Source organism: Streptopelia decaocto (assembly GCF_964273445.1).
Source record: "Streptopelia decaocto genome assembly, chromosome: 1".
Classification (NCBI taxonomy): domain Eukaryota; kingdom Metazoa; phylum Chordata; class Aves; order Columbiformes; family Columbidae; genus Streptopelia; species Streptopelia decaocto.
Window position 1 is genome coordinate 200,581,641 of NC_138663.1, and position 27,919 is coordinate 200,609,559.

Here is a 27,919-nt window from a genome sequence, read left to right on the forward strand (position 1 = left end):
AAGGAAATGAAGTGGGATATATGCCAGTAGCACCATTTGAAATCCAGACTGGTTTGATGGCCTCTTTCAGTTGTACGCATACCACAGAACTATGTCTTAATTACTTTGATTAGAAGCTCTGAAGTCATGAGAACTAACCAGGTAGGATGACACTAGTACACTATTACCTTTTGAAACTCTTTTGCCTTTTCCCTGTTTTTAGCATAAGTTTCTTGCCTTGTTTTTTCTTCCTTTCTGATTTTTACTTCCGCAAGTTGATTACAAAGTCTGTCAAAACAGTGGAAAAAAAAGTGCCTATTGTCAGGAAGTGAAGTGGCAAAGCAGAAATCAGTTAATAGGCTTAAAGGTTTATACTGTCTCAATTGTTAGAAATTTAAAAAAATAAAATGGACCCAGGTATTTAGTAATCTAGAATCACTTAAAATTCTTCTTTGGCTGCCTTTGGCACCCTACTTAGGAGTTGTATATGCGTATTATCATTAAGCATCCATATACAATTCTGAACTTTGTTTCACCTTCAATCTAATTTCACACATGAGCGGACACCAGGAGCTGAGCAGGCTGCGCTCCTGGCTCTCACTGCCAGCGCGGGGAGAATTTCCAGCAGGTTCCGGGGTCAAACACAACATCCCCGGTCCCAACGCGCTGGTGTTGCTCTGACTGACCAGCAGCTTTCACAGGACAGCTGGACTACTTCTGTTTTTTTAATTTAACCTCCCACTTGTGTTCATGCAATACCTTGAAGTACGCTGATGCATTGCAGTTTCTCCAGCTTGCCTGTCTTCTGGAGAAGACACCTTCACTTCTCCTACTTTCTTCAACTGATTGGCAACTGCACCTTTTTTTCCTTTGGAAAAAAAAAAAGCAAAGCATAGCTTAAATCTCTGGTTCAGCTAACTCAAAAGTGTGAGAGGCTTCAAAGATCTTTAAATGCCCCTACAAAAAAACAGGCTAACAGAACAGACACAAGGGAGATGACACCTTGTGTTGAAACAAATCTTCAGTCTCACTCATTAGGCTGTTGCCAGTCGTGCTTCTCAACAGCCAACGTCCAGCTCCACGTTTACACAGAGAAGCATCAGTTCACTTAATGTGGTTGTTCTTTATCAAAGAACTATTGTTTGCAAAGAAATGATCTATGACCACAAACATGTAGGCAGACTGTGAAAATAGGTCTCATAAAGGGCCTTTACAACAAGAGGTGGCCAGACAGTGGCGGAAAAAAAGCTCCCTGCATTCCTAAGAAAACAAATTAAAGAATATTTGTCTGCAACAGCAAAGATGCAACAAGTGTGAAATGTATTCTTCAATAGAAAACAGCAGTTGAAAGGATACCTAATCTTGTCCCCAGATAAACCTACCAGAAGCAGGAATAGATTCCTTTCGCTTGCTTAACTTCTCAGACTTTCCTCTTTGAAACTGTCTGGCTTCTGGCTTTGCATTTTCTCTGTCTTTATTTTTTATTTCTTCTACTCTTTTCAGAGATTTCTGGATGAAGTTCTTCTTTCTTTTTAAAAATGATTCTTGCAAACTTCCTGGTGTAGACACAAACTCCAGCCGCATCGCTGTGAAAGAAAAGGTCAGGTCTGAATGTTTCTCACTTACTAGAGCTGATATTGCTCACGGAGAGAAGTCATGCATTTCAATGCATCTCTCCTCAAATGCCGAGCTGGACTACTTTTGTGAATCACACAAGGGAAATGACATTAGGAATGATGAGTAATCTTGTAAAACAAGCAGCAATTCAGACCTGTGGAATCTAATACCTGCAAGCAGGTCTGCCAAGGCAAATCCTGTGATAAACACTAGACTGAAAGCATCTTGATGCCTCAAAATGTATTAAAGACCTGAGAAGTCCCTAACATGGTTAAATTCTGTCAATTCCTGTCTTTCGCGTTACTGCTGTTCATTTTGGACAAAAAAACCCCACTTTGCTGATGTTCCACACTATCATCAGAATAGGAAAAATACATTCTTTGGCTATAAAGCTTGGGGACAGACAGGAAAACCAACCAACCAACTCAAAACACATGGGGCATAAACTACATGACAATAAATCACAAAATACCACAGAATTTTTCAAAATTAAATAGACACAACACAATAAAACCAGTAAAAGTTATAAAGTCTCATTGGAGACAGCCTGGCATAGGAAGAGCCAAGTCAAGACTTCCTTGTCAATAAGACACATTTTAAGCCTGGGCCAAATGATCTCCAAACCAGGCCTGAACAGGAAGATGCACTTGCCTAAGTAAAAGCAGTTCTATGTTTTCCAAAGGAGAGGTGTATTTATTGATTATTTTAATACTGTAAATAAAGACCTCCTCTATCTCCACTTTATTGAAGTCACATATAATTACCTGCCGTCTGATGTGATGGAAAGTGACTGTCATTGGGACTCTGGGCTTTCGAAGAACCATCAGGACTTGCCAACACCGAATAATCCACATGTGGAGCTAGCGGGAGAAATTCTCTCTCCTGTTTCAAAAATAATCAGTGATTGCAAACAAAATACGCCACAAATTTGCACAAAGCGATAGTACAGTGCCACTAGCGTAGACTAGATTCAAATAAAAGATGCAAGAAACACGTCAGAAAATGATCTGCATAGTAAGTGTTAAAAAGCTGCTTTCTAAAAAACATTTTAAAACTTAAAATAAATAAATAAATAAATAAATAAATCCATTAAAGACCCTTTGCCCACCAGATCCCGATTTGTTCTTAGTTCAGGGCTGCCTAATTTAATCTCAACCGATCTGATTTTCTTTCTCTCTCTCTCCCCCATCACTCTCCTCCCTGTTCTCGGGGAAGGCAGCACCCACCGCAGAAGCACGTCCAGCCACCAACCTCCACCCTGCCCACGTTTCAATTGCTTTATAAAGACCCAACTTCAGGCGCTTTTTCAACCTTCTCTAGATGCCTCCTGCAACTGAAACATGATTTCACCTAAAGTATTAATCTAACACACATTACTTGGTTCTACTTCATTGCTTCAGTACCAAAACTATTCTCTCATTACAAACTAGTCCCTCTATAATTTATGGCCTTTGCTTTATAGAATCATAAACAGTTTGGGTTGGAAGGACCTTCAAAGCTCATCTAGTCCAACCCCCCGCCATAAGCAGGGACATCTTCATCGAGATAGGTTGCTCAGAGCCCCATCCAGCCTGGCCTGGGATGTTTCTGGAGAAAGGTTGCTTTATGTAAGCACACAGCAGACCATAGACAAGTGAAGTACAGCAGAACAACGAACTGATCATACTTTCCCCATAAAACAAGAACTGCTATGTGGACCTGGTGTAGCTCCATCCACCAGGCAGGGGATTTTTTTCCTTTCTTCTCCTGTTTAGTTTGTAGCTTTTGTTTTCTCCTACCCTCTTCCTTCACGTTTTCAACGTAATGGGACACAACTTAGTCTTGCAGACAGTGGCAAGATGTTTCTGTTTCTCAGTAGAAGTCTTCCCAAACTCTACTTGCTCTGATATGACAAGGTAGTGATGTTAAGGAATAGCCTTAACTTCAATTAGTTCCATTAGATCTGTCCACAAAACTTAACAGCAAAACCAGATAATCCAGTCACTCACTAAGCTCAGGCAACCCTCACATTCTCTCATTTTGCAACAGTGGATTAACTGCTACCGTGAGGCCTCTCCTTCTACCATTAACTTAAAAGCACAATTACATTAGGTAAGAAAGACTCACCTCAGTAAAAACATTAAAATCAGGCTGATCCATGCGTGCTGCTTTATTGATTCCATCCTCTTTAATTTTCTCTTGGTTAGTATGTTCAATGTCTGATTCTGCCAGACTGATGTCATTTGAGCCTATCAGAGTGAGCTCAGATTCTTCCAGAATACCACACCCTGACTCAGTCTCCTGGAAAATAAATTATACAAGACATCACTATAAAAAATAATATATATATCACTATTTCCAGCAATAGGAACAGCTGCTATCTTATCAAAAGAGGAGGCTCATTCAACATGTAGAAGAAAGAAAATTCATACCCACGCTATAAATGAAATGCAGAAAGAACACTTTGCCTGAGGTATTGAGGTGTGCAAACCCTGGAACCTGAGTCCAGTGCAAAGTATTTTATCTACCAGCCTTAAAACCCAAAAACAAATAACCAAAAATAAGCAAACAACAACAAAAACTCCACCTCTTCTTCACTCACCTCAAGTTTAAATTACTTAGTTCCAGAGCAACCCTTTTTTTTTTTGCTTTAAAGCTACATCAAAGCTGTTTCCTCAAGTTTCCTTATGCTCTGGTTAAATTACGTACCTCCTTCAGGCTTCTAAATGGGGAGGGGGCTGTTCACTAAGTAACTGTGCCACGTAGCACAGCCACGTGTTATCGTGACTGACGCTGAGGGAAATGCAATAGAGACGCTACAGCTCCTCCAGCAACCATGGGAACTCCAGCTCAGTTTAGCTACTGCTAATTACTGCAGTGCTACCATCTGAAAGAAGTAGAATGGCAGAAGTCCAGGAAACATGCAGGTCTTAGACTAGAATTGTAAGAATCAACATTTGCCAGGCTTTCAGATAGTAAAGGGCTTAGTGCGAGAACAATAAAACCCAAACAACAAAAAAACCTGCACAAATTACTGCTTTGGGAAATTTCTAACTCACCCAGACTGGAATAGGACACGAGCTTCTGGGCACAGATTTAGAATGTTCTTCATGTCTTCCCAGGAAAGAACCATTCTGTTGTATGACAGCCTGTAAACGGATGTCCGTGTCTTCCAAGTTGGTTCCTCTGGGAATCCCTGAAGCTTTTTTTACTTCTGGAAAACCTTGATCTGGCTCCTTTATATTTGTATTGCACTGAGAATCCAGTTCCACAGCTTTATTTGCTTCATGTACATGAACTGGTTTTTCAGGCAGTTTCACATACTTCTCATCAAATGCCTCCACAGGTAATTTTTCAGAATTCACAGTCTCTTGTAATAAGCGTTTAGGGAAAGTTTCATCCACTGTACCTGGTGGAGCATCCAGCAGATAAAATGATTTCTGCTCTTCCAGTGGATTCAGACTTTCATTTTGCTGATCTTCCATGGAACACTGGAGATTAATATGTTCCATAGTTTTTGTCAGTTCTTCATATTCTCTGGCAGATGAAATGCAGTTCTCATTGCCCCATTTTTTAATTCCAGCATCGAGGTCCACTGGCTGATCAGCACTCTGACAGTGGTCACTCAGGGTAGATTCCAATTGCAGTGGGTGAAAAGAGTCTTCAGAACCTGTTTCAAAAAGGATCAAGTCAAAATTCCAGCTAACACAACAGAATTCCAGCTTTTAAATGCCTGTCCATAATGAAAAATTTTAGTAGTGTATAATAAGAAGTCCAGCAACTAGGAAGAAACATTTTATTTAAGAAAAGTCTAAGTTTCTTCTAGCGTAATACCATTAACAATACATAAAACGATTGCTTCACTGTATACAAAACAACTTCAAGAAACAACACTCTTTTTTTTTTTTCCTTCTTAGAATATGTTTAGGGACAGACTTTGTCATGCTAATGACATAACTACATTGTAAGTCAATGGATTTACAATTTATACTCTGTCAATGAAAGCCCTTTGAGTCACCTTTTGGGACAAAGTCTCTAAACAAGGAAGGAAACAATCTACACCACCATTACTTGGGCATAAACTCTTAAAAGTAGAAGGAAACATCTGAATTGGAACAATGATTGTTGTTTCTGTAAGCTACAATATTGCACCCTAAATTATCTTTCCCTTAGGCTCTACACATACACATCAAGATTTCTTTCCCAGAAGAGGCTGGGAAAAAAAATCAGGTATCAACATTTGAACTACTGGAGAAGCATTTCAGCCAAACAAACAACAGGGTTGCTTATGTTATTTCTTCCCTCTTTTAAAGCACAAGAGTAATAGAATGATTGGTTCAAGATTATAAAAACATGTAAGAGATGGGGAGATTTTGTAGTTCCAGTTAAATCACAAAGATTGTTTCTGTAAGCAATATAGAAATAGAATGGTTTGAAGTTAGAAGGGAGTTTCCTAAATCCTATTTGCTGTGACCACAGGCAGTCTCAAAGTGTAAACCTCTCATGGCACTTTTTATTACTTTTTTTTTGGTACCAGCATCTGCCAGCTAAAGGGAAAGAGAACTAAAATGGACACAGAATAGCTGCTTGCAGCTTTAACGATAAATTGTGTGTGTTTCCAAAAATTATACGTGTATACATATATATGCAAAAAACAATGATAATTGACCAGGAACATTTACATTATAAATACATCTATTACTTAAAATATTGTGCTGTGTTTCCTGTTACTGTTCAGCTTTCTGTTGGAGCACGTTAAAATCATGAAACATCTGATTCTTGGTAAATAAGAGCTTCAGAAATATTTAGACTACTACGAGATGCATATGGAACTTGAGATTGGTCTTCTTGCTTAGAATACATGAAATATCAAGTTAATTTAAATTCAACTGCAAAACATTAAAAAATACTTTTCCTGCTATGACCTGCAGTTAAAGCAGCATTAATCTAGTAAATTAATTACTACACTGTAACACAACAGTTTATTCCCTCCTTTTTCTTTCCCCCCTTTATTTTGTAGATAAAGCAGTTCTATAATCAGATCAAATATCTCAACACGCAGTACAGAATGACTATTGGTGTGACTTAACAGTGGAAAACAAAAATTCAATGATTTGTTGAAAAACACAATGTATCATAGAAAAAGTAATATCAGAGACATTCTAACCCCTATACCTCAAAAATTTTTCATTAATTTATGGAACTTCCTTAATTTTCTCAAATTTAAAAAATTACAGACATGCATGAACAAATATTTGGAAAAGTACCTAGGCTGACAGTTTCACCCAGAGTTGATATTTCTTCACTAGGATCATAATTACTACACAAGTAATAAGAAACCCAATATCCATTACAATGACATGAATATACAGGCCTGCTTTTGTATTAAAGTCATAACTGCTGAGAAAATAAAGAACTCTATGAAATTTAGGAGTTCTACCCATTAAGTGTGGTGGAGAAGACAGTGTGTGAGAGCAGCAGCAGAGTTAAGACATTCGAAGTAGGGCTGATAGATAAGTGAAGGTTCTTGCCCAGTTTCAACGCAGCAAATCCACTTCAAGGGTTTGTATTTACATGCTGGGAATGGGTTGATTGGGAAATCATTGATCTGACTGTACTGTACGTACCTAGGGTAGAATGCTCTTTAACAGACTCTTCTGCTGTAACATTTGGCCTGTTTGTTTCAAGAGCAGAAGGCAGACTGCTGCTTTCTATGTTCAGACTGGAGTTGCTCAATTCTACAAATGCAGACATGTCTTGGCTTTTTGTTGAAAGTTTTGAAGTCTAGTGACAAAGAAAATAATCTTGATTTAAGATTCATTTTCTCAGAAATATGAAGGTTAAAAGTTAAAGGTAATATTTGATTTTTAGATCACATTTCTGCTATAATCAGCATAACTACTTCCAGTTCTAAGTACATCAAAGATTATTACTGTGTTTCTTCTAAACAGAAGACAGTATAGGGATTATACATTTAAATCTTAAGCCAAAGTATTCCTCCATCAGAGATTTTCTGTAGTACCTTGCTAAGTTCTCTACTGTCTTGCAAAATTCTGTATTGAGAACTGGATGATGATGAACTATCCAAGTCAAGACTTGGCTCCAAAGGCTGAAAGAGCTGGTGATGAAAGTTCAGCAAATGTCTCTGTGTTTCAAGAAAATCAAGTTCAGCTGCCGGAGCTGTAAGAAAAGGAGTTATTTTAAAAACAAACAGCCACCCCTTAACATCCTCCCCTAAAAAAAACAATGGACATATCACACCTTGCTTTTATATGCAGTAAATAAAACATATGGAATTCTGCAAGTATACAAATACTAGCTTGTAAAAATTAAAAAAATAAACAAAAAACCCACTATGATATCCAATTCTTTCACCCTGAAACAATGCAAGTACAAAAAAGCAGCAAGGAAGTGCTACGCCACTGTCGCTTCTTTTTTTTTAATGAAAAGCTAAAATCCATAAGCTGTCAGTTCAGCACTTGTGAGACTGCATCAGAAGTTCTGTGGGCTTCCCAGTACAAAACACCCAGCGACACAGTGAAGCAAGTCCAGTGAAGAGCTACAAGGATGATTAAAGGAAAGATGAAGCACATGATGTTCAAAGACACAAGTTTGTTACTCTTAAGAAAGGGCTTGGGGGTGTGGGAGAAGAGCACAGAAATCTCTGCTGTGTGCTGCATACTAAGAGACCATACAGAGATGCAGTCAGTCTGCTTGAATGTGTTCAGTGAAAGAAAGCGATAACGGATGCAAGATGGAACACAGGAAATTCTGGTTAAATACAATTGAAAAAAAGGGAGAAAAAAATAAAAAAGTTGTTAAAACGTCGCCTCTGTCCTTGGAGATATTCAGAAGTTGCCTGGACAGGGTCTTAAGCAACCTTGTCTAAGTTGGCTCTGCTGTGAGCAGGAAAGAGAATTTGGATCACAGAAATGGTCTAGATTAATTCTCTGATTCTAGGTTTTCAAATATTCCAGGAGGAAGCAGTTCAAATTAAAATACTAGGGCTAGCTTCATGACAGCTAATAAAGATGTTCTTCTTTTCATGAATCATTACATCTTTCGAGAGAGCACAGAACTCCCACCAGTCTGGTAATCAGTGTTTCGTCAACATGTGACCCTGCGTGAATAACAAAGTATTAAATATTACTGACTCTACCTTCCTGAAGCAAAAGTTGTGCATAAATAAGTGATAAAATTGGTACAGATAACAAACAGCCTGGCCATGGTAGCAGGAAGGTGCACAGAACTAGACTATGATCAGGTAGATACCCGATCAGACTGTTTTGGGGTTTTTTTGCACTATACTATGTTGTGTGGACATTTACATAAAGAAAAGCATGAAGAACATCAAAGCAAAGTTCTCACATGTAGAATCCTTACTGACTTTAAAACATAAGCTGAATCTAAATAATATAAACTAACACATAACATCAAATAAGCTCCTCCTCATTCTGTGATGAGAGTGCAGCACAAAAGTTCTCTAATGGCACATACCTTGAAAACATGTATTGTCCTCTGAGCCAGAGTCCAAGTCTCCAGTACGTTTCCCCAGCCCCTGCTGTCTCTGATTTCCTTTATAATGATACACCTCTCCGTCAGGCAACCAAGTTCCAGATGCTCCAGACAAATTCTCTTGCCTCTGCCGCACAGTAAAAGGCAGCGAGGAGTTCCAAGGATGTCTTGCTGTTTTTCTCAAAATTCTATCTTCCATACTATCAGAAGACAATCCTGAAAGAGTAAGATAAATGTTCACAGTTTTGCATACAAACCACTTACATGAAATCATCTGAAAAGACACTGCTCAATATCCTGAAATATTTGTAAAGAGCTCTGGGGTTTTGTTTCTTTAACTGTTTCCTGTCAATGCTCCCACAAACTGTACCTCAAATCTCCACAAATACAAGCTGATAATATCTAATTAGGTAGCAGTCAGTACAGCTTAGCACTTTTAGGAAAGACTAAAACAATAACATCAGTAAAGAATACATACTGTTATTTTATACTAGCTAACATTTTCCTTTCATATCACATATAATTTTGACAATCCTTTAATGTGAGATAATCCTTATCCCTTGAATTTCTTTATGACATTGGGCAATAGTTTCATTCCTGCATAAATCGAAATTGCCTAATACTAAAACAAGAAATCTGAGGGAATCAAGGAAACCCAAATGGGTTTCCTAGTTAGCGCACGAACCCCTCTTTGTCTATATGCTTGCAGTGGAATCGCACACAGCTGTCAGAAAAAGTCATTACTAAGAACCAAGTGTATAGTGAAGATAAAACTAGACTTGAAAAACTTATTCGTGTAGCTGAGTAACCGAAACCTTTGGTACTTTTCTTCCACAACTAAAAAAAATTAGAAAAGCTACTACCAATCTTAGAATTTGCCTTAGCTTTCTTATGTCAATAAAACACAGATTTGTCACATGAGTTATGAAGTTTATTACTCAAAATGCCACTTAGCAGTTTAGAACATTAGGGCTAAAATAAAGCCTGAGATTTCGGTGGCTCAAAAACTGTAATCTTCAAAAATTGATTTATAAATATGGACTAACTCATATACATGTGGTTGTTTACAAGATCAGATGTATCAGATTAACACAATATTAAGTCTTATACTATATAAATCCACGAGTCACTATCATTTCCCATGTTCACAAGTTAAAATGTCAGTATAAAGAGAAGCAACTACTTATTATAAAGGAATTATTTTTAGTTTTAAGAAAAAGTAACTTAAAAGCAAGAGGTAGAGTGCAAGCAAAAAATATGAACAGATATCTTCCAGAAAACTATTAAAACTCAATATGGTATTCAAATGACATTTTTGCAAATATGTTATTAAGAAATAGTATGGTGACAAGCACATATTGGTACAATTCTCTTAACAGCAAGACAACAATCACAGCTCTATAACAATCTATGATATGTATCAGTTTATCATTTGGGGATAATTTTTTTAATTTGCCACTGAAAAAACTGCGAGTGTTCAAGTTGCTTAATAGAATTCAAAATACCCTTGTCCAAAGCTGACAGATTATAAGGTTAAATTATTATAAAAGTAAAAACATCATGAGCCCACAATGAGGTATTTTGGTTACACTCAACTCTAAGACATATTAGTCATTCTTAAGTGAGGTTCCACATTAGCCTATTTCAGAATAACGTATGTCCAGTGAGTTAGACCCATTCTGCTATAAAGAAAATACCCAATTTTCCTTTCACAAGAACAACAACAAAAACCAAACACCTACCAGTATCACCAGGGCTTACGTCCAATGTTTCACTAGTCGAAAGGCTTCCAGTGGAAATTGTTGAAGATAAGTCACAGGGTTTTCCTTGCATGAAAGCCTCTGAACCTAAGGGCGTGGATTCTACTTTAGAAAGTACTTCCTAGGATGAAATAACACACCTGTTACCACGTATCTGGATGTCCATAATTATAGCTTTACAACCACACATTTTACTCTGAGCTCAGTTCAAGTGTAGAAGCCTTCATGTGTTTGCACAGTCAGGCAAATACAGATTCATCAGTGCTCAGTACAGAACACTCACACCCAATGGCCCAGACACATCACCCCCCAAACACCCCCCAACACACACACACACACACACACACACACACACACACACACACACACACACACACACAGTTATAAAGCCTCTCAGAACTGCATACAAATCATGACACCTGGAAGATTGTCTTATCTTCTGGTGGTCAGATTTGGCTATTTCTCATCACAGACCCATTTCTACTAATTGTGGATCTCAGAGGGACATATATGGAATACATGAAAAACTCAGGAATTTTACATGTTTTACATGTACTTGCAAGACTGAGCCTTTTACATACAAAAAAAAAAAATACAAAATATCCTAAAATATTATCTTCCTTAAATGTGAGGTAAGCTGTACAAAGTCACAAAACATAGAATGAGGGTTCTTGTACTTTCAAATTTTGAAGGATTAGATGTGAACATTTCTTTCCAAACTCCAAGTTAAACTGTGCACAGTGTGTCCTGGCAGCAAAGAGAAGCAGCAGAGTCCTGCGGGAATACAGCCAGTAGTTCCATTGCAGAGATTACCTCTCTTTACTTAGTGTTTGTCGTACTGTTGCCTCTAAAATACTGCAACCAGTCTTAGCCACCCAATATGGGATAGAAAGATTTCTTCACAAAATAAAGAGTAAGTGAATTTATATGGTTATTTTGAGATGACTAACCGTATTATTGAGCTTGGATGATAGTCCAGAACGCGTTGTAACTCCCTCTTCAATTTCAGCAGCAAGAAGTGGTGAATCTTGAACCACGTGAGAATCCTGGGACTGGGCTGAACACAAATGTAACAGAAGCAATAAGGAACAGAAAACCACTTTCTATTATAGTTCATGGTTCGCAATTTGTTTTGAGCACCAGATGGCAGCAATACTCTGCTGCTCCTGTTCTCACTAACAGGGCACCAATTTGCACATCTTTACCACTTTCTTCTCACCTGCAACACAATTTCTGCTCCACTGTACCGCCAATTTAATTGGTAACCAGCAGTTCTCCTTGACCAGCCTTCGTAAAATGTCTTAACTAGCATGACAGCACTCTGCAGAGCAAGCAGAAGCTAGAAATTCATGCTTTGGCTTTGCAGAATGAAACATGGCTTTGCTAGAGTTACTACAACCATTTAATTGGGGTGGGAGGAATCTTTTGTCCTCTACTATTACAATGACTACAAAGAAAAACAGACATTCTATAATAAGGTGTCAAGGTTTAAAGCAAGGCGGCAAACCAGGACAAAGGAGATGAGAAAAATCAGAATCAATGAATTAATTATTAATTAACTAATTAATAATTAATTATAGCCTGACTACTACCACAGAACTGAATCACCTTTGCCATCATACTCTTACACATAAAAATAAGTAAGATCAGTATCTATACAAAAGCACCACCACTACAGCAGCACCAGAATAATGCGATTGCTGTATTCAGTGCTGACAAGCACCTTCGAAGTGTGACAATTCTAAGATTGTAAATTAACTGCCAAACAAACAATTCTAAAACAAATATTCTAATTTCCAGTAATAATTTTCAAGAAAGAAGTGCTAAATATCAAACTGAAATTAAACAGTACAAGTTCAGTGGGTGTGTTTTCTCCTGATTCTACAAGGGCTGCTGGTGACAGAGGCATTTCAAACCCCCAGCATTTGTAAGGCTCTATACTTAAGCAGATACTGTAACATTTTGTGAATCCTAACACTAGTTTGTAACCTGTATAAATTGAAACTCAGTGTCTCACTGGGAGATGAAGTACAGTTGTTCCACTTACTTTACTATACAAAAAAAGGGGGGAAGAGATTTACCAGTGAGGCAACATCAGTAAAGTATCTATATGATGTGATATTTATGTATCTGAATCCATATGAAACATTTAGAAACTCATTTCAGGGAAGGGAAAACAAAACAAAACAATCTAAGGTTTTCTATAGCCGCTATCATCAAGTAGTCTTCTAGGAGAAAGTAAAAGACATGAAAGGAAATAGATCGAAAATATGCTTATTTGGGTTAAAAGAAACTATATTATTACATTAAATGCTAACTGACTGATCTCAAAATAAATGGTAAAGAAATTCTCAAACGGCTTCTTTCCTCTCCACTCACAAATTCTCCAGAAAGTTCTAGCAGGCTTGATCCTGATCATTTATGACATTTTGATTGGTAACTGAATGGAGCCGTTGGCAAGAGAATTTGCAAATAATATGAAGGGTGGAAGAATGGTAGAGAAACACAATACCTCGGACTCCTGCAGAGCTAGGTCTGTTAACTCTGTTCCAATATAGATAAAACTATAAATAAAAGAGCACAGAACACTAGTTTCCAATCCCTTTTCTATATGTATGAGACAAAGGTCTTCGGGTTGACAGGAAAGATAACTTTTAAGGTTTGAGTAGAACAAGGTGGGACCAAGGTGGCAACAAGCTCCTTGGCTGGATGTGGCAGTTGTGAGACACAGCAGTTTTGCTCTTTTTCTTTGGAGTAGCATATAGGAGACAGAGCATCCTGAAAATGAACGAGGCCTTGAAGAAAATTCCTTGAACCAGCATGAAAACTGCAATCATATCATCTCTTGGTATTTAAATATCTCCATAGGAGGAAAAAGAAATGCACAATCCAAAAGATTTCTAAACTCAAAGAAAGTAATAAGAAGCAGTGGCTAGAAATGTCTGTTAGACATTTAGAAACTGGAAATAAACCATTTATTTCACAATTTGGTAAAAAATAAAATGCTGGAACAAACTACTGAAGAATTCTCCATTTCCTGGTACCTTTACATAAGATTATTTTTCTGAGAGAAATGATTGTACTTTCTACAAAATACCAGTGTGACAGGTAGTAATTTAGGATACATATCAGATGAGACTGAAGCAGTTAATACTCTCTTGTATATAAATTCTACGGAGAGCTATGCTACAAGTTTTTCATTATAATACTGTAATAACCTGCACTGTTCTTGTGATATTAATATAAGGAATGAACAGTAGCAATTTCATGCTATAAACCAAATTATTTAATTAAAAATACAACATTCTCATATCTCATGACTTTGTTACATTAATATCCTTTATCCTTTGGTGTCTCATAAAGGAGGGTTTTTTAATTCTTCTCTCCTTTCTCCAAAATAATAGTGCTGCACAGCCTTCCTGTTACAAAGATACTGCTGATAGTTTTGGCAGTTGAACTGCTCAGGGCAATCCTCTTAAAAACATAATCACAGAAAGCTTTGCTTTTTTTAATAAATAGAGATGTTCACATGAAGTTTTCTAATCCTCTTATATAAATCATTTCACTGTTCATATATAATACTCACTAATGTAAAAAGCACTACACTAAGATATTTCATATGAATTGGTTAATGTTCTAGCAATGATTCTATAATTTAGTCAGAAAAATACAAGCCTTTTATCCAAATGTTGTTAAAAAAGAGAAAATTATTTAATGATAATTTAAGCTTAAATATAGATATATTTCAAAAAGCATATTCTGAGAATTAAATGAAGCAGTTGAAAGATAATGAGCTTATATGCACATATTGAAAACAAATTTCTAGTAAATACTGATTGAATTGAAAAGGATGTCTCAACATAAACTAAATGAAAAGTTATCTTAAGATTTGGGGCAGTGGTGACATTTCTAGCAAACCCAGGAGAAGCACACTGCATATTGCACATAAAGATGCACATACAAGGCAGCGAAGTTGCTGGAAACTCCTTTGCAGATCTAGTAATGTATTTATTTTAGATGGCTACTAAAAACTGTACTGGGCCACAAGATGCTGACATCTTGCAATAAGCTTCAAGTTGCTTTAGTCGAGGTTTCACAAACTTTGTGTAACAAGTCAGGCACAGCATTTTCAATGATAGCAACAATAAACTGCATTTCAATCTGCAGGAAATTTGAAGAGAAGCAAGTGCATTATAACTGAAAGTACTGGAGCCTTTCAGTTAACATTATTCCAAGACCAGAGAGAAACGTTGAATTTGTAAAGGCAGGGAAAAACAGTAGGAATTAAAAACCTTGACATCCACTTGTTAGTCCAATCTCTAGAAAAACTTCTTAATAACCCACTTGCTTTGTTTACTTAAGACTAATCACCTTTGTCCTTTTATAAGGCAGTCAGGCTACCCATAACATGCTTAGCAGGCTTCAACAATCTTGTAAGAAAATTATTTTGAACATTCACAAACCACATTATAAGAAAAACAGGTGGTTTTTTTCATAAGGAAAACAATTTGGTTTAATTTATGGATCAGACTTTGCGACACATGGACACAGCCCATCCTCAAAGGTGTGATGTCTAATACAAGCTCTTCGCAGATGAACAGAAAAGATCAGAATGAAAGTAATTCTTACATTACATCCACCTCAAATCCTCTGTTCAGTTTTGGGCCCCTCACTCCAAGACAGACGCTGAGGTGCCAGACTGAGTTCAGAGAAGGGCAACAAGGCTGCTGAGGAGTCTGGAGCACAATTCTGATGAGGAGCGGCTGATGGAACTGAGGCTGTTCAGCCTGGAGAAAAGGAGGCTGAGGGGAGACCTTATCACTGTCTGCAACTGCCTGAAAGGAGGTTGTAGCATGGAGGGGGTTGGTCTATTCTCCTGAGTAGCAAATGATAGGACAAGAGGAAATGGCCTCAAGTTGTGCTAAAGGAGGTTTAGATTGGATATCAGGAAAAATGTATTCCAGGAAGGGCTTGTCAGGCATTGGAACAGGCTGCCCAGGGAAGTGGTGGAGTCACCATCCCTGCAGCTGCTTAATAAATACGTGTAGATGAGGTTCTTAGGGACATGGTTTAGTTGTGCACTTGGCAGTGTTACATTAATGGCTGAACTCAATAACCTCAAAGGTCTTTTCCAACCCAAACGATTCTATGATTCTACAATTGCAGTATTTTTACTTCTGTCATAACAGACAATTCTTTCAAAGTTGTGTCTTTGAGCTAACACCCAGCCTTCTGTTTTTTAATCTCAACTGTATTTTTAAACAATACACACTCATTTTCAGTGGACATTGATATTTGCAGCATGTCACCACCCCAGGGTTCTCTTTAAATAAACAGTGTGAATTCAAGGCACAGTGTGAATCCCAGGAATCACTGGGTACTGAATCAGGCACACCCCTGGTCTGCTCAAACCAGGTTCCCACCTGACACAGCTGCAAACCCAAGCACCCACATTAATTACTTTTCTTTTATGCAAAAATGTCTCATATCAACTGTTCGAATGAAGTATTTCATTATTTCATTATTTTGCTCAAGATGAATCAAGATGAATCTTGGAATTTTTTACAAAGAGTGTTTCGTAATTGAAAAAAACTAATATATGGTCTAAAAATTTCTGTAGAAACTTTATACTAAATCCATATTTAAAAGATTTGACACTCATTTTCTTGGTCTGCTCAAAACCTAAACCTGTAGACACATTCCATCAACTCCAGTTGTGCTCCTTACAATTCCTGTACAGTTGTCTACTAACATAGACCCTGTCCAACAGAAAAATCAACAGGGAACTTAAGTCATGGAATTCTGGTGAATTTTCTTTTCTTGGTGAATTTTTGTTTCAATTATATTTTTCTAGTCAAACACTGATGGGATAAGCTTGTTTCAACTATAACTCAATTTGCTAGTATATAAATTATACCTTATAAAAGGGAACAGTATCAGATATTATTTCATAATCAAGACTCTCAAATACTCTTCAGAAAATATTAGTTCCTCCAATCTGTAGTTCTCATGAACAGCAGTATTTATTATATATTTATAACCACGTATATATATACACTTTACCTGCAAAAGAAATGTTGAAGCTCTTTGATGTGTCTACCTCTGGTATAACACTAAGTTCATGTTGTTCCAAATCGAGCCCTAACTTGACTTTTGTCACAGGTGGTTTGGAAGATCTCCATCTTCGTTCTCGCCAAAGAACATTCTCAGACTGTTCTGAAAAACAAAGTTTTGCATGTTTAACTTATATATATATATGTGTGTGTGTGTGTGTGTGTGTGTGTGTGTGTGTGTGTGTATAAAGTTAACTTGGGGAGGTGGAAGAGAACTCCATCTCAGCAACAAAAAGAGAAAAATAATGAAAAATACTACACAGCCTTACCACTTTGCTCAGCTGGACTGATGCACCGTGAAGTCATTTCACTTCTGTGAAATTTACTCCTGCCACAATTGTCTTGTTGGTAGTTTTCTGAGACTTGGAAAAAGTCAGTCCTATTAATCCAGTCAGGCTTTTGTGCCTCTGTCATTTCTTCATTTGTGCAGTTACGTCTCACCTTAGAGGGAAGGGGGAAGCAACTGTATATAATATTATATTTAAGCTCATTTATCAAACTAGCATTTTCTTGTGCGTGTATTCCATGCAGGACAATACTGAGCACTCTGCAGAAGCAGTTCAAATATGCAAGATATTGGACCGACTTGCTTAGCTTCCAAAAACATCTGGATATATATGTATTTTATTCAGCTCTACAAACCTAATGTGCTAAAATATAGTTGTTTACATTTTCAAGGCCTTTGTTAAATCACATCAGAATACTCAGCATTTTGAACAGGAACTATTCCTGAAAAGTCTGCTTTTAGTTTTCCAGCTCTTGAATTCAGGAATTTTAGCTGTTGGACTCAGACAACAGTTATTTTTCTAAGACGGCTTTTGATTTTGTTTTTGGTTTTGGGGTTTTTTTTAAAGGGCAAAAGGAGATTCTTCAGAAACTCAAAAGTAAACTTTGCTTTTTCTTCTGCTATTCAAACCCAAGCAAAATTACAAGTCAAGAGTGCAGCTGCCAAACCAATTTCCTAGCACGTACACATAAAAAGACAAACTTTAAAAAATAATCTATTCAAAATGCTTACAATATCCTTTGAGGTACTGCTGAAGTATTTTTTATACAAGAGCCATTTTACACATACACATTTCTAGAGCTCAAGACAACTATACCTGCAGATATTTCAGACAATATAACTGTTTCAATAGGCATTATGTTCAGAGACCAAGCACAGAAGTTCACACTACTTCTGTAGACCAAACAAAAGAGCACTCTTGGGGCTTACAGAAAAGAAACACTGATTACAAATCACAAATCCTAATTAAAATTTTCATCATGGTAAATCACCTAAAACTACCAACACTCCATGGGATTCTTCGCTAATTGGTAGCATTTACTCCTAAGTTTGACTCACCTACTAGATGAGTCCCCATGCAAAGCATTTATAAAACTTACCTGCTTGTTCAGAAATTTTTTCAAAGCCTCTTGCTGTCTCTGCATCTGTTCCTTCAATTTATCTTGCTTCTCTAAAAGCAGTTGTTCTTGTATTTTCTGCCTAGAAAGAAGAGCTTCTCTTTGTGCATCAAGCTGCTCTTGCAATTCTTTCAAATACTTTTGCTGAGCTTGAATGCTTTCTGATGAGGCCAACACTCTGTCCCTTAAATTCAGTATACCAGAATAGTTCAACAAAGCTGCATCTCCAGTTTTTGATAATGATAATTCTTCAACACCTTGGGCTTTAGATTCTTCATGAGATAAAGTCACAGGTTGAGAAAGATTGAGAGGTTGTTCAAGGCTTGTTTTGATGGTGCTCCCTACAGATCCCTGCTGATATGCCAAAGAATCTACTGGGGCTGCCTGAACTAGAGGAGATCCCTTTGTTGATGGCACAGGGGGTGTCTTAAGTGGAGGCTCTTCTCCAGCTTCTGACTCTGTTTGGTGGTTAGACATATTCTGAGATGACTCTTCACGGTGCACTGTTTCTGAAGGCTCAAAGGAATCTTCTGCAGGCAAAACAAATGTAACATGTTGCGCTCGTGCTTCCGGTTGTGATGGCAAACGAAACTCTCCATGCTTCAATTTTGATTTTTCTAAAATCTGCACATGTCTACTAGGACAAACGTTATGTATTTGCTTTTCACGTTCCTGTGAGGATGTTTTTTCCAATGTACGCAATGTTCCTGAAAACATGGGTAGTGACTGTGCATATTCTTGTCCCCGAACCTGTTCAGACGACTGGTACTGTGTTGGTTGCACTCCTTGCCTCTGTGTAAGTGGTTCTGAGACAGGCTTTAAATTAATTGATTTTGTTTCCACAGAGCTCGGAGGTGTTGCAGAAGTAAACAAGTATCTTTGCTTCAGTTTATTCTGATACTCCTGTAGATTATGTCTAGTTTCTTCATCAATGATCTGTCTGAGCAGCCTTAACAGAAGGAAAACATGAATCTTTCTACAGTAATGCAAAGATAAACATCAATTTCAATAATCAAAGCAATTGAAATTATTTTGAAACAGGCAACTCAGACTCCCATTTCATAAAGGAATTTACCTATTTTGCCGTAGAAGGTACTGTTGATAATTACGAAGCCTCTGTAAACGCTTGTCTTCTCTAGTACTCCTGGTTTCTGACACAGTAGCATCTCCAGTCTAATAAAAATGAGATAATTTTAAGTACACATATACAAATAACTCACAGAAAACTATTAAAGCAACAACCTTAAACTGTATGTTCTATCTCCTAAGTTTACAGAAGGCACTCTGTACCACTGTTTGAAGTCTGTGAGATTTCAGCCCGAGGCAATGAAGCTAAAGCAGTTTCTGGAACAGATGGCCCACAGCTACGGTCTCTCTTGGCAAGTCGAGCACACACCGTCAAAGTCAATGGTGCTTACAGCAGCCTAGCTCAAAGAGGTAAATGTACCCAGGAGCAAACTCAGGGAGCAATGATCCAACAGATCTGCCTTTTCAAAGCAATCAGGTTCTCAGAAGAGTACAGGTTGTGCAAATGATTCAAGATTTTAAAGAAAGATTACTTCAACATCTTCAATAAATTCCACTCCTTTAAGTAGCTGTTTGAGATGCAGACAGACAAAAACACAGAGGTGGGGTTTTTCTTGTCTTTTTTTCCCCCCAAAGATTCTTTTTCTTCTTGAAAAAGGATATGTGTACATGCATAACCATTACATGACTGTAATCAGATTTTACTAACAGGTATTTTAAACAGATATGCTGCCCCGGGGACTATGCAAAGATAATCCAATATACAAAGTCCAGTGATATCGTATGAAATAAAAGCTTCTACATTAGACAAAAGGAAGCTTTTATATGTACAAATGTCTGATTCACAGCCTAAGAAATAAAAACTGATTGTCTTGACTGACATAATTTAAAACTGGCAGATGGTGCTCTTGATGTTTATAATCAAGATAATTTAAACTACACAAGATTTTCTACAATTCTTTACCTCATGTTCCACTTTGTTCTGCTGATCTGTAGGAGGAATACTGTGGCTTTGTACCAGTTGACCTTGGTCTTTCTCCTCTTTTTTTTTCTTAGCCTCCTCCAAACAGTTTTGCATTTGGATCTTCAGAGAAGCATCTTCCAAACATGCTTTCTCTTCTTCAATTTGTTTAAGCAAGGCCAGCTGTTCCTGTTTCTGTTGCTCAATTTGCTCATTCTGTTGAGAAGAAAAACGAGAGTGAATTTCCAGAACTGAATGACAAAGACCCCTCACAAACACCACCATACACAAAACTTTGTTTCAAGTTACAATGCAAGTTTTATTACTTGTGACAGGCATTACTGAACTGTAAGAGGCCTTTAAAAAATGTTCCAAAGTTTACAAGAATAATTTCCGTTTACTGGCTAGATACTTCTAATAGTACCTGGATCCATTTACTATTGCACTATTATCTCTTCTCAAATTAACAGAATGGATAAAATCAGAACCTAACGGTTCAAGATACATTATACTTTCTCAGGGACTGCAAAAGAAGCCCTTTTCTTAAACTGAATTCAGAAATCTATTTTGCATTTTATAGAGCTCTCCATCAAGAGTTCAATACATTTAAATGTTAATTCAAGCCTTCCAAAACTTCTGAAATAGCTAATAACCACTTTAAAAGAACTTAATAAACCTCTGAAGTGTATTGTTTATTTTTACTATCTTTCCATGTACCTATCAGTTACAAATCACTTAGAACCACACGTAGAAACAGCATATATATTTTTAGAATGGAAATGAAGAAAAATTTCAAAGTACTGGCAAAGATGAAATGGAAAAGAGTCTTTCATGAGACAGTCTGAATGGGGATGTCGGGAAGAGCAACCTGAGAAAAACCTCGACATGAGAACAGTCCAAGTGGAATAACAATATATACATCTCGGCAAGTGCAAAGTGGGAGAAAATGAATGTTACAGAAAGTAATCACACTTTCACAGAGGATCCGATGCCTTTTTTTTTCCTAAAACATTATTATTATTTTGACTTTTTTTTTCCTGATTTTCTAAACTTTAACTATACAATTTAAGGCTGCACTAAGACACAATTTTCAACTTTCTTTTTCTTTAATTGATAAACCACCACATAATAGCCAGTAGGTCTCTAAGGATACAACAAAAAAAATTATAACGGAATATATACATGATGCATATAATGAAATAATACACAGAGTTATTATTTTCTAAATACAATAAATGTAGCATTCTCATACACACTAAAGAACTTCTGAATTTGTTTCCTGGTTAATGAAAAAAACCAAACAACCCACAGAAACCAAAACAGTCAAGGTTTGTAAGCTTTTCCTGTCACTCTAAACACAATTCCACAGAACTTACACAGGGTTAGTAAAGTTTTCAGAGAGTTGTGTATTGTTGATTACATCCTCCCTAAAGCAAAGCTATTAATCTACAATTGAGATTCTTTATTTAATCAGAGAATGGCATCCTTGTCTATAGCACCTGTTCCATTTTAAGAAACTGGGTTTTTCCACTCTATTCTAAATTCCAGCTCACTTTCGAAAAATTAATACAAAGAGTTGAAGTGTAGGAAAACTTGTAGTCAAGGTTTATTTGCTAAAAGTATGTTAAAAGCATCTATGGCTGCTTTATAACCTAAAGCATTTTAAAGTCTTTTGTAAATAATTTTTTTACATCATAACTGAGATAGGAATAAACATACACACACTTACCCACTTTTGTCTTGCCTGTTCCATTCTAATTTTAGCTGCTTGCTCTTGAGGATGAATTAGAACTGAATTTTCAGCTGTGACTGTATTTTCCACAGAGTCTAAAATACAAGTTATTTAACTGTAATTGTAGTCTGAAAGGGCCTTGGATCTTCTTTACATCTTGCTTTACAGCTTTGCAACCTCTCTGAACAAAATTAATAAGCTGCTCTTGAAAAGATTACCACCGCCGTCCCACTACTCTGCCTGTCCTCCTAAGCTGGAAAATCAGTTTTTTGTATTATTTAAGCCCTTAATGGCCTTTTAGCACGGCTTTCTTGAGAATATAGTAACGTGTGGGGAACTGTGCTGGGTATGTGGATTCCCTGATGGAGGATATGGGAACAAAGATTAGCCTTGAAGATATTAAGGTCTACCCGTGAGAAAGGGTAGAGGAGTAAAGGAGTATCCAGAGATATTAAGGCATACCCGTGAGAAAGAAGGGTATTAGCAAAATATGTTACTATTGCAGCCTGTAAACAATAGCAAAAAGGCTCTTGAGCTGGCAAACACTATATAACAAAAGCGTTTGTGGCTATAAATGGAGACTGCTGTTTGTACTTAAGAAGAACTTTGTCTATGTTGTTTGTCCATCCCAGTTGCGACAGTAACGGCTCAGCTCCAGCAGGACAGGAGATTGCTTCTACCCAGATTACTTGGTAGCCTAATAGCAAGATCATCTTGAGGAATAAAAAAACCACACATTAACCTCTCAGAATAAAGAGGGTATAAAACTAACACTCTCTGGGCAAATGATCTAACGGTTGACTAATGCACAAAAAGCAACTTTTCATTGTGTACTACCAACCTAAAATAGCAGCATAGTTTCCCCAAAGGCATGTTTTCAACCATGCTGCACTCCCCAACCCCCAGCAATTATGCTGGTGTATCCATGTACATGACTGAACTATATGTCTTGATCTCATTTTAAAAAAACAAGCACCCTATATGAAAGCAATAAAAAAACCCAAACAAACACCACCACAACTTAATCACTTTAATAGACTTCAGAAACTCCACTTAGCATACAAGTTTACCAACTTCAGCACTAGCAAAGTTAAAACAGCACAAAGAATAGAAATGGAAAGTAACCCAAAAATGGTTTGGCCACCAAACAAATGGAATGTCTAATTGCTATAAATTCCAGTTTTAAAAAAGCAGCTTTTCAGAATGGTGCCTAGAAGCAGAAAAAAGCCCCCATGATTTCAGATGCATCAGCTCATGCTTGTCTTGTGCGTCTCCAGCTGTGAACCTTTGAAGCATCTGGCTTTTCCAGTTCAACGGGTACAGAATTTCAATGCCCAATTTCACACTGAGAATTCTACTCCTGGAGACAAACGCCTATTAAAGCATGGCAATATTGAGTGTGACTACAATTTGAGTGAGATTTAAAAGATACAAAGATATTTTGGACAAGACCTTAATGGGCAAGTTGGACAGAAGAGGAGAAACCTTCTTTTTGTGGTTTCAACAAATCCACAAAGCATGGTCAGCAAAGACAGAAGAACTGTATTTTCTGGCAACATGACAAAATATAACTACTCAAAATTCATTAAACAGTTTTGTTACGGTCCACTCTTAAAAGTCTTTTTGCTCCTACACAAAAAAAACTGATGCAAGTATGTATTACGTACCTTTGGCTTGACCTACTGTATTCTTCCGTTGCTCACAGTTAAGTTCTGAATCACATAATGGTCTCTCTACACTAGCAATTGTGCCTGATTCAATAGTGCCAATTTCACTTTGACTCTCTTTCTCACTTTTTGACGTCCACTCCTCTTTTTGGCTCCGAATCTTGTTCAGTAATTTCTTTAGGGCAAGTTTTGACTGAGGTTGGTGAGTTTTTACTTCTTCGTGATCTATAAAGAACATATACTGTTAAGAGCTTTGGGAAATTAATATCTTCACATCATTAAAAATTAAAAAACCCTCTTTTTTTTCCTTAATTGCTTACACAGTTGGACAAATAGCTCAGATATATTATCAGTTTTTAAAAGCTTAACAATATTTTGTCTTACCTGAAAACACGCAGCAGTAATTTGGTTTTGCATGCTATAAAAGGAGGGCTAATTTAGTTGTAGTGTTTAGAGTCAGACTACTCCTGCTGCAGAAACAAGCAGCACTATCCCCCCCCACCCGCCTGTATGTTCTCCTTTGGATTAGCACTGGCCACACAATGTGCAACAGACCAAAAATGGCTTGTGCCTGCAAACGGCTGTGGCAGATTGGCCAAGCAGCAAAGATCATTAACACACTTCTTGTTCACATCATGTTATTCTATTCATGCCACAAGCAAAGAGTACACACACACACAACTGTTGCAGCCTACTCACAATATGGAGCAACTCAAATCACAAATCTGAACTTAAAGGACATAGAATAATTAGACTTTCATACAAAGTCAAGCTTTAACTTGGAAATATTTCAAAACACAAAATGAAAAATATTTAAGTTGTGCTGGTTTAACTCAAAACTAGTAAGTTTTCCTTCATGCAGTTAGAAACCTTTCTTTTTTGTAGCTAGCACAGTCATTGTTTGGACTTAGTTTGAGAACAAGAAGATAACACCCTGGGACAGAGTTAATGTTTTTAATTACTCTGGTTTGCGAGCGAAGAATGGTTCTGAGTGTTCCGCCCACAGGTGTGGGGCAGCAAGGGGAACATGGATGGGGCAGAGCTTGACTGACATCCAGAATGATCAGTAAAAGTATTCCATCCCACTAGTGTCATGCTGCAAACTTAAGGAGAGTAAGGATCTCCCAGTTAGTTCTTCAGCCAAAGTCGGGAGAGAGAACTGTTTGGGGGAAATTACAGTCGGGAGTTTCTTTAGTTTGGGCTTCTGCCATTCTGCCATGTTGCAGAGGCCTCTGGGCCTTTCTGCCCTTTTTCTCTTTTATCTCTCTGGGATCTGCTGTTCAGGACCAGGTGCTGCTTCCTAGAACTGGCTGCTCAGTGCAGACCGAGTTCATGAGGAATTCCATTGAGTATCTTATTTTATATTCTATTTCCATTTTATATATATTAGTAGTTATTTTATTAAACTGTGTTTATCTCAATCCACGAGTTTCTCCCTTCTCTTTCAATTCTCTCTCCTATGCGGGGGCGGGAGGAGTGTGTGAGCAGGCGGCTATCATTGTTATACTGCTAACTTGGGTTACACCACAACGTAAGTTCACATATCAACATCATCCCATAATTACAAAGGAATTATGGCTCCTAATAGTATATTAGAAAAAGAAGTCAAATTTTCATTTTTAAATTCATAATTGTTAGAGTATTATCATCCATGACAAACTTCATAAACCACTTGATACTGAAATAATTCATAGGCATTAAGAAATTTTAGTGCTTCAGACATTTTAGTCAATACTGAAATTAATTTATTTGATATATTAAACTCTCCTACTATAAAACCCCAAAAGTTTGTTAAATGTAAAGTTTAAAAGCTTTACTTTCTGATTCATTGGGGACCTCCTCTTCCATCATCTGTTCTGATTCTTGCTGAGTATCACAAGCAGATTCTTGTTGAGTGTCACAGGCAGACTCCTGCTCCAAAGAGATATCAAGCTCATTATCTTGAGATCTGTCAGAAGGGGCTGGCAGAGGTTGTGGCTCAAACTGCAAAATCAGGTCTCCTTTCATTCCTAGTGAAAAACAAAACCACATAAGACGACCGATTGCAATAAAAAACAAACAACATTGTAAGACCACATTCATCATACAAATCCCTAAGACGTTCAGATATTAATAGCTTGTTTCACAACAGATTTAATATTTTCTTTCAAAACAGATGACTCAAAATTGTTTAAAACATTAGCCATCTATTAATTTAGAAATTCTACAGTGTTTTCCACTAGAGTATGCCATGTCTTTCAAAATAAAAGATTATGTGACAAAAGGCTCATCTTTATGCAAAAAGCAGCACACAGGAACAATTACATGCAGAAGGATCCAAAAAACTTCATTGGGGAAAAAGCCCATCCTGACCGGGCTGCTCACAGGGCTGTTACAGGATAGTGATTGATCCCGAGCTCCAGGAGTGAAATCCTAGAAGACCAGTCAGCAGGAGCTCTGCCACCATCACTGACCGAGGGGGTTACTGCCTACAAGGGGTGAGGGACACATCAGAAGATCCTCTTGGGATTGTACATCTATAGATATTTAGGAGAGGAAGCAAAGGCAGGGAAAGGAAAAGATCAAGTTAGTCTGGAGAGGAACAAGTCTGAGGAAAAACATAAGAACAAGGGCATTAAAGAGACCAGTCAGTGTACCTGTCTGGCCATGCACTATGCCTAACTGTCCATCCTGTCCTCTCACTAAACTCCATTTCTAGCTGTTTTCCTTAGTGAGGAACCCTCTATTTTGTATGCATGTGTGTGTGTATGGATATAGAAGGGCCCAGCAACTGGAGTGAGGACCGAAAGTCACAGATGCACCTTGCGTCTAAAGCTCTGGCGAACAACTCCAGAGGCCAGAATTAGTGCCTATTTTGTGGCTATGAGTACCAGAATGCAGTGGCTAGCAAATCACAAGCTGGACTAGCCAGTAAGAGGCTTAGGAGCTGGTATCAAGCAGGTGCAAGGCTGGACTGGATACTAAAGAGGTCAAGGGATCTGCAAATTGGCCAGCGGAGGGATCAGGAGATCAAAGCATCCAAGCCAGATACAGGGGAAACCATGGGGTCTCAGGATCAACAAAGAAACCTGCCAGCACATCTGTGTGTCTGTCTCAGAGACAACTGGGGACAACGGGATCAAAAGTCAGCTACTCTGCAGAACAAGTACTTAAGGTCAGCTACTGCAGCAATCCATAGCATGTGCATACGTTCACATACCCAACTGGGTCTGTGTACCAACAGCTGGAGTGGAGCCGCAGGTATTGGGGGTTCACACACCTAGGAGCCATCAACTGGGGACACTAAGGATCCAGGGCCTAAAGCCACTTAGGGATTGACCCCCAGTGCATATGTGAGCACGCCAGCGCGTATGTGAGCATGCAATGTAACTAGAAGGCTACAGGGTCCAGGATGAATTACTGGACAAACTGGGCGTCTAAGACCTGTTACTGGGGGATCCACAGTGTGACAGGTGGAGACCTGGGACACAGGGGACAGATACCAGGTAGACTTGAGTCTAACACTAACTGCTGGAGGGCTCCATACTGTATACACAGATGTATATCTGTATATCCCACAGATGTATATCTCACTAACAGGTCTTCATCCTGATCAGCCAGAGCAGTGAACAGGATGAGTACTGAGTATAGCAAAAGCCTGCTCGTTTGTGGGCCTGCTGAGAATTCACACACAACCTTGTTGGACTGGGGAACAGGCAACTGCAGCAGCCCCTCCTCTACCGGGCTACCAGGTTCAGCAATCTCCAACAAATTACTTACTCCTGTCTTCACTGTACATATCTTCAAATGCAAACTCCAGTTCTCTCTGCCATTCTTCTTTGACCTCCATGCGTTTGTATGCAGGCACAAAAAGCTGAGGTGGCATCTGCGCTACAGTCTGTCTTCTGCGCATCCGATCCATATTCTGCATTTGCTCGAGTTCCTTCAGTAGCCTTTCCCTGCCCTTCAAGTATACGGCAGGTATAACATAAACATTTGGTGTTCACGATCAGACAGATAAAATATTTCCACTTGGTTACCATGAAGTTTGTTTAATCCTTAATGTATAAAGTTAATTTTATTCTAGGGAGAGAGTGCTTCCTTGGGAGAACACTGTATCTGACCTTTAAACACAAGAGTCATCAATACTGCACAGAAGATCTAATGTTAAATAAAGGATCAGGCTG

At 37.9% G+C, this 27,919-nt stretch overlaps 1 protein-coding gene across 3 annotated transcripts in view; it reads right to left on the reverse strand.

Moving 5' to 3' along the window:
• Window positions 1-27,919, reverse strand: part of CEP295 (centrosomal protein 295) — a 43,359-nt gene that overhangs the window by 1,006 nt on the left and 14,434 nt on the right. For all 3 annotated transcript variants that reach the window (XM_082069483.1, XM_082069485.1, XM_082069484.1), the window contains exons 8-27: window positions 27,513-27,696; window positions 25,571-25,762; window positions 23,754-23,978; window positions 22,084-22,181; window positions 20,358-20,570; window positions 19,443-19,540; window positions 18,350-19,316; window positions 17,233-17,404; window positions 16,914-17,066; window positions 11,801-11,907; window positions 10,833-10,971; window positions 9,073-9,306; window positions 7,598-7,755; window positions 7,203-7,359; window positions 4,635-5,245; window positions 3,703-3,876; window positions 2,361-2,478; window positions 1,362-1,565; window positions 739-847; window positions 168-267 (exon numbers count right to left, since the gene is read on the reverse strand). In XM_082069483.1, coding sequence (XP_081925609.1) covers window positions 168-267; window positions 739-847; window positions 1,362-1,565; window positions 2,361-2,478; window positions 3,703-3,876; window positions 4,635-5,245; window positions 7,203-7,359; window positions 7,598-7,755; window positions 9,073-9,306; window positions 10,833-10,971; window positions 11,801-11,907; window positions 16,914-17,066; window positions 17,233-17,404; window positions 18,350-19,316; window positions 19,443-19,540; window positions 20,358-20,570; window positions 22,084-22,181; window positions 23,754-23,978; window positions 25,571-25,762; window positions 27,513-27,696 — 4,413 coding nt within the window. The remainder of the gene's footprint in view (window positions 1-167; window positions 268-738; window positions 848-1,361; window positions 1,566-2,360; window positions 2,479-3,702; window positions 3,877-4,634; window positions 5,246-7,202; window positions 7,360-7,597; window positions 7,756-9,072; window positions 9,307-10,832; window positions 10,972-11,800; window positions 11,908-16,913; window positions 17,067-17,232; window positions 17,405-18,349; window positions 19,317-19,442; window positions 19,541-20,357; window positions 20,571-22,083; window positions 22,182-23,753; window positions 23,979-25,570; window positions 25,763-27,512; window positions 27,697-27,919) is intronic.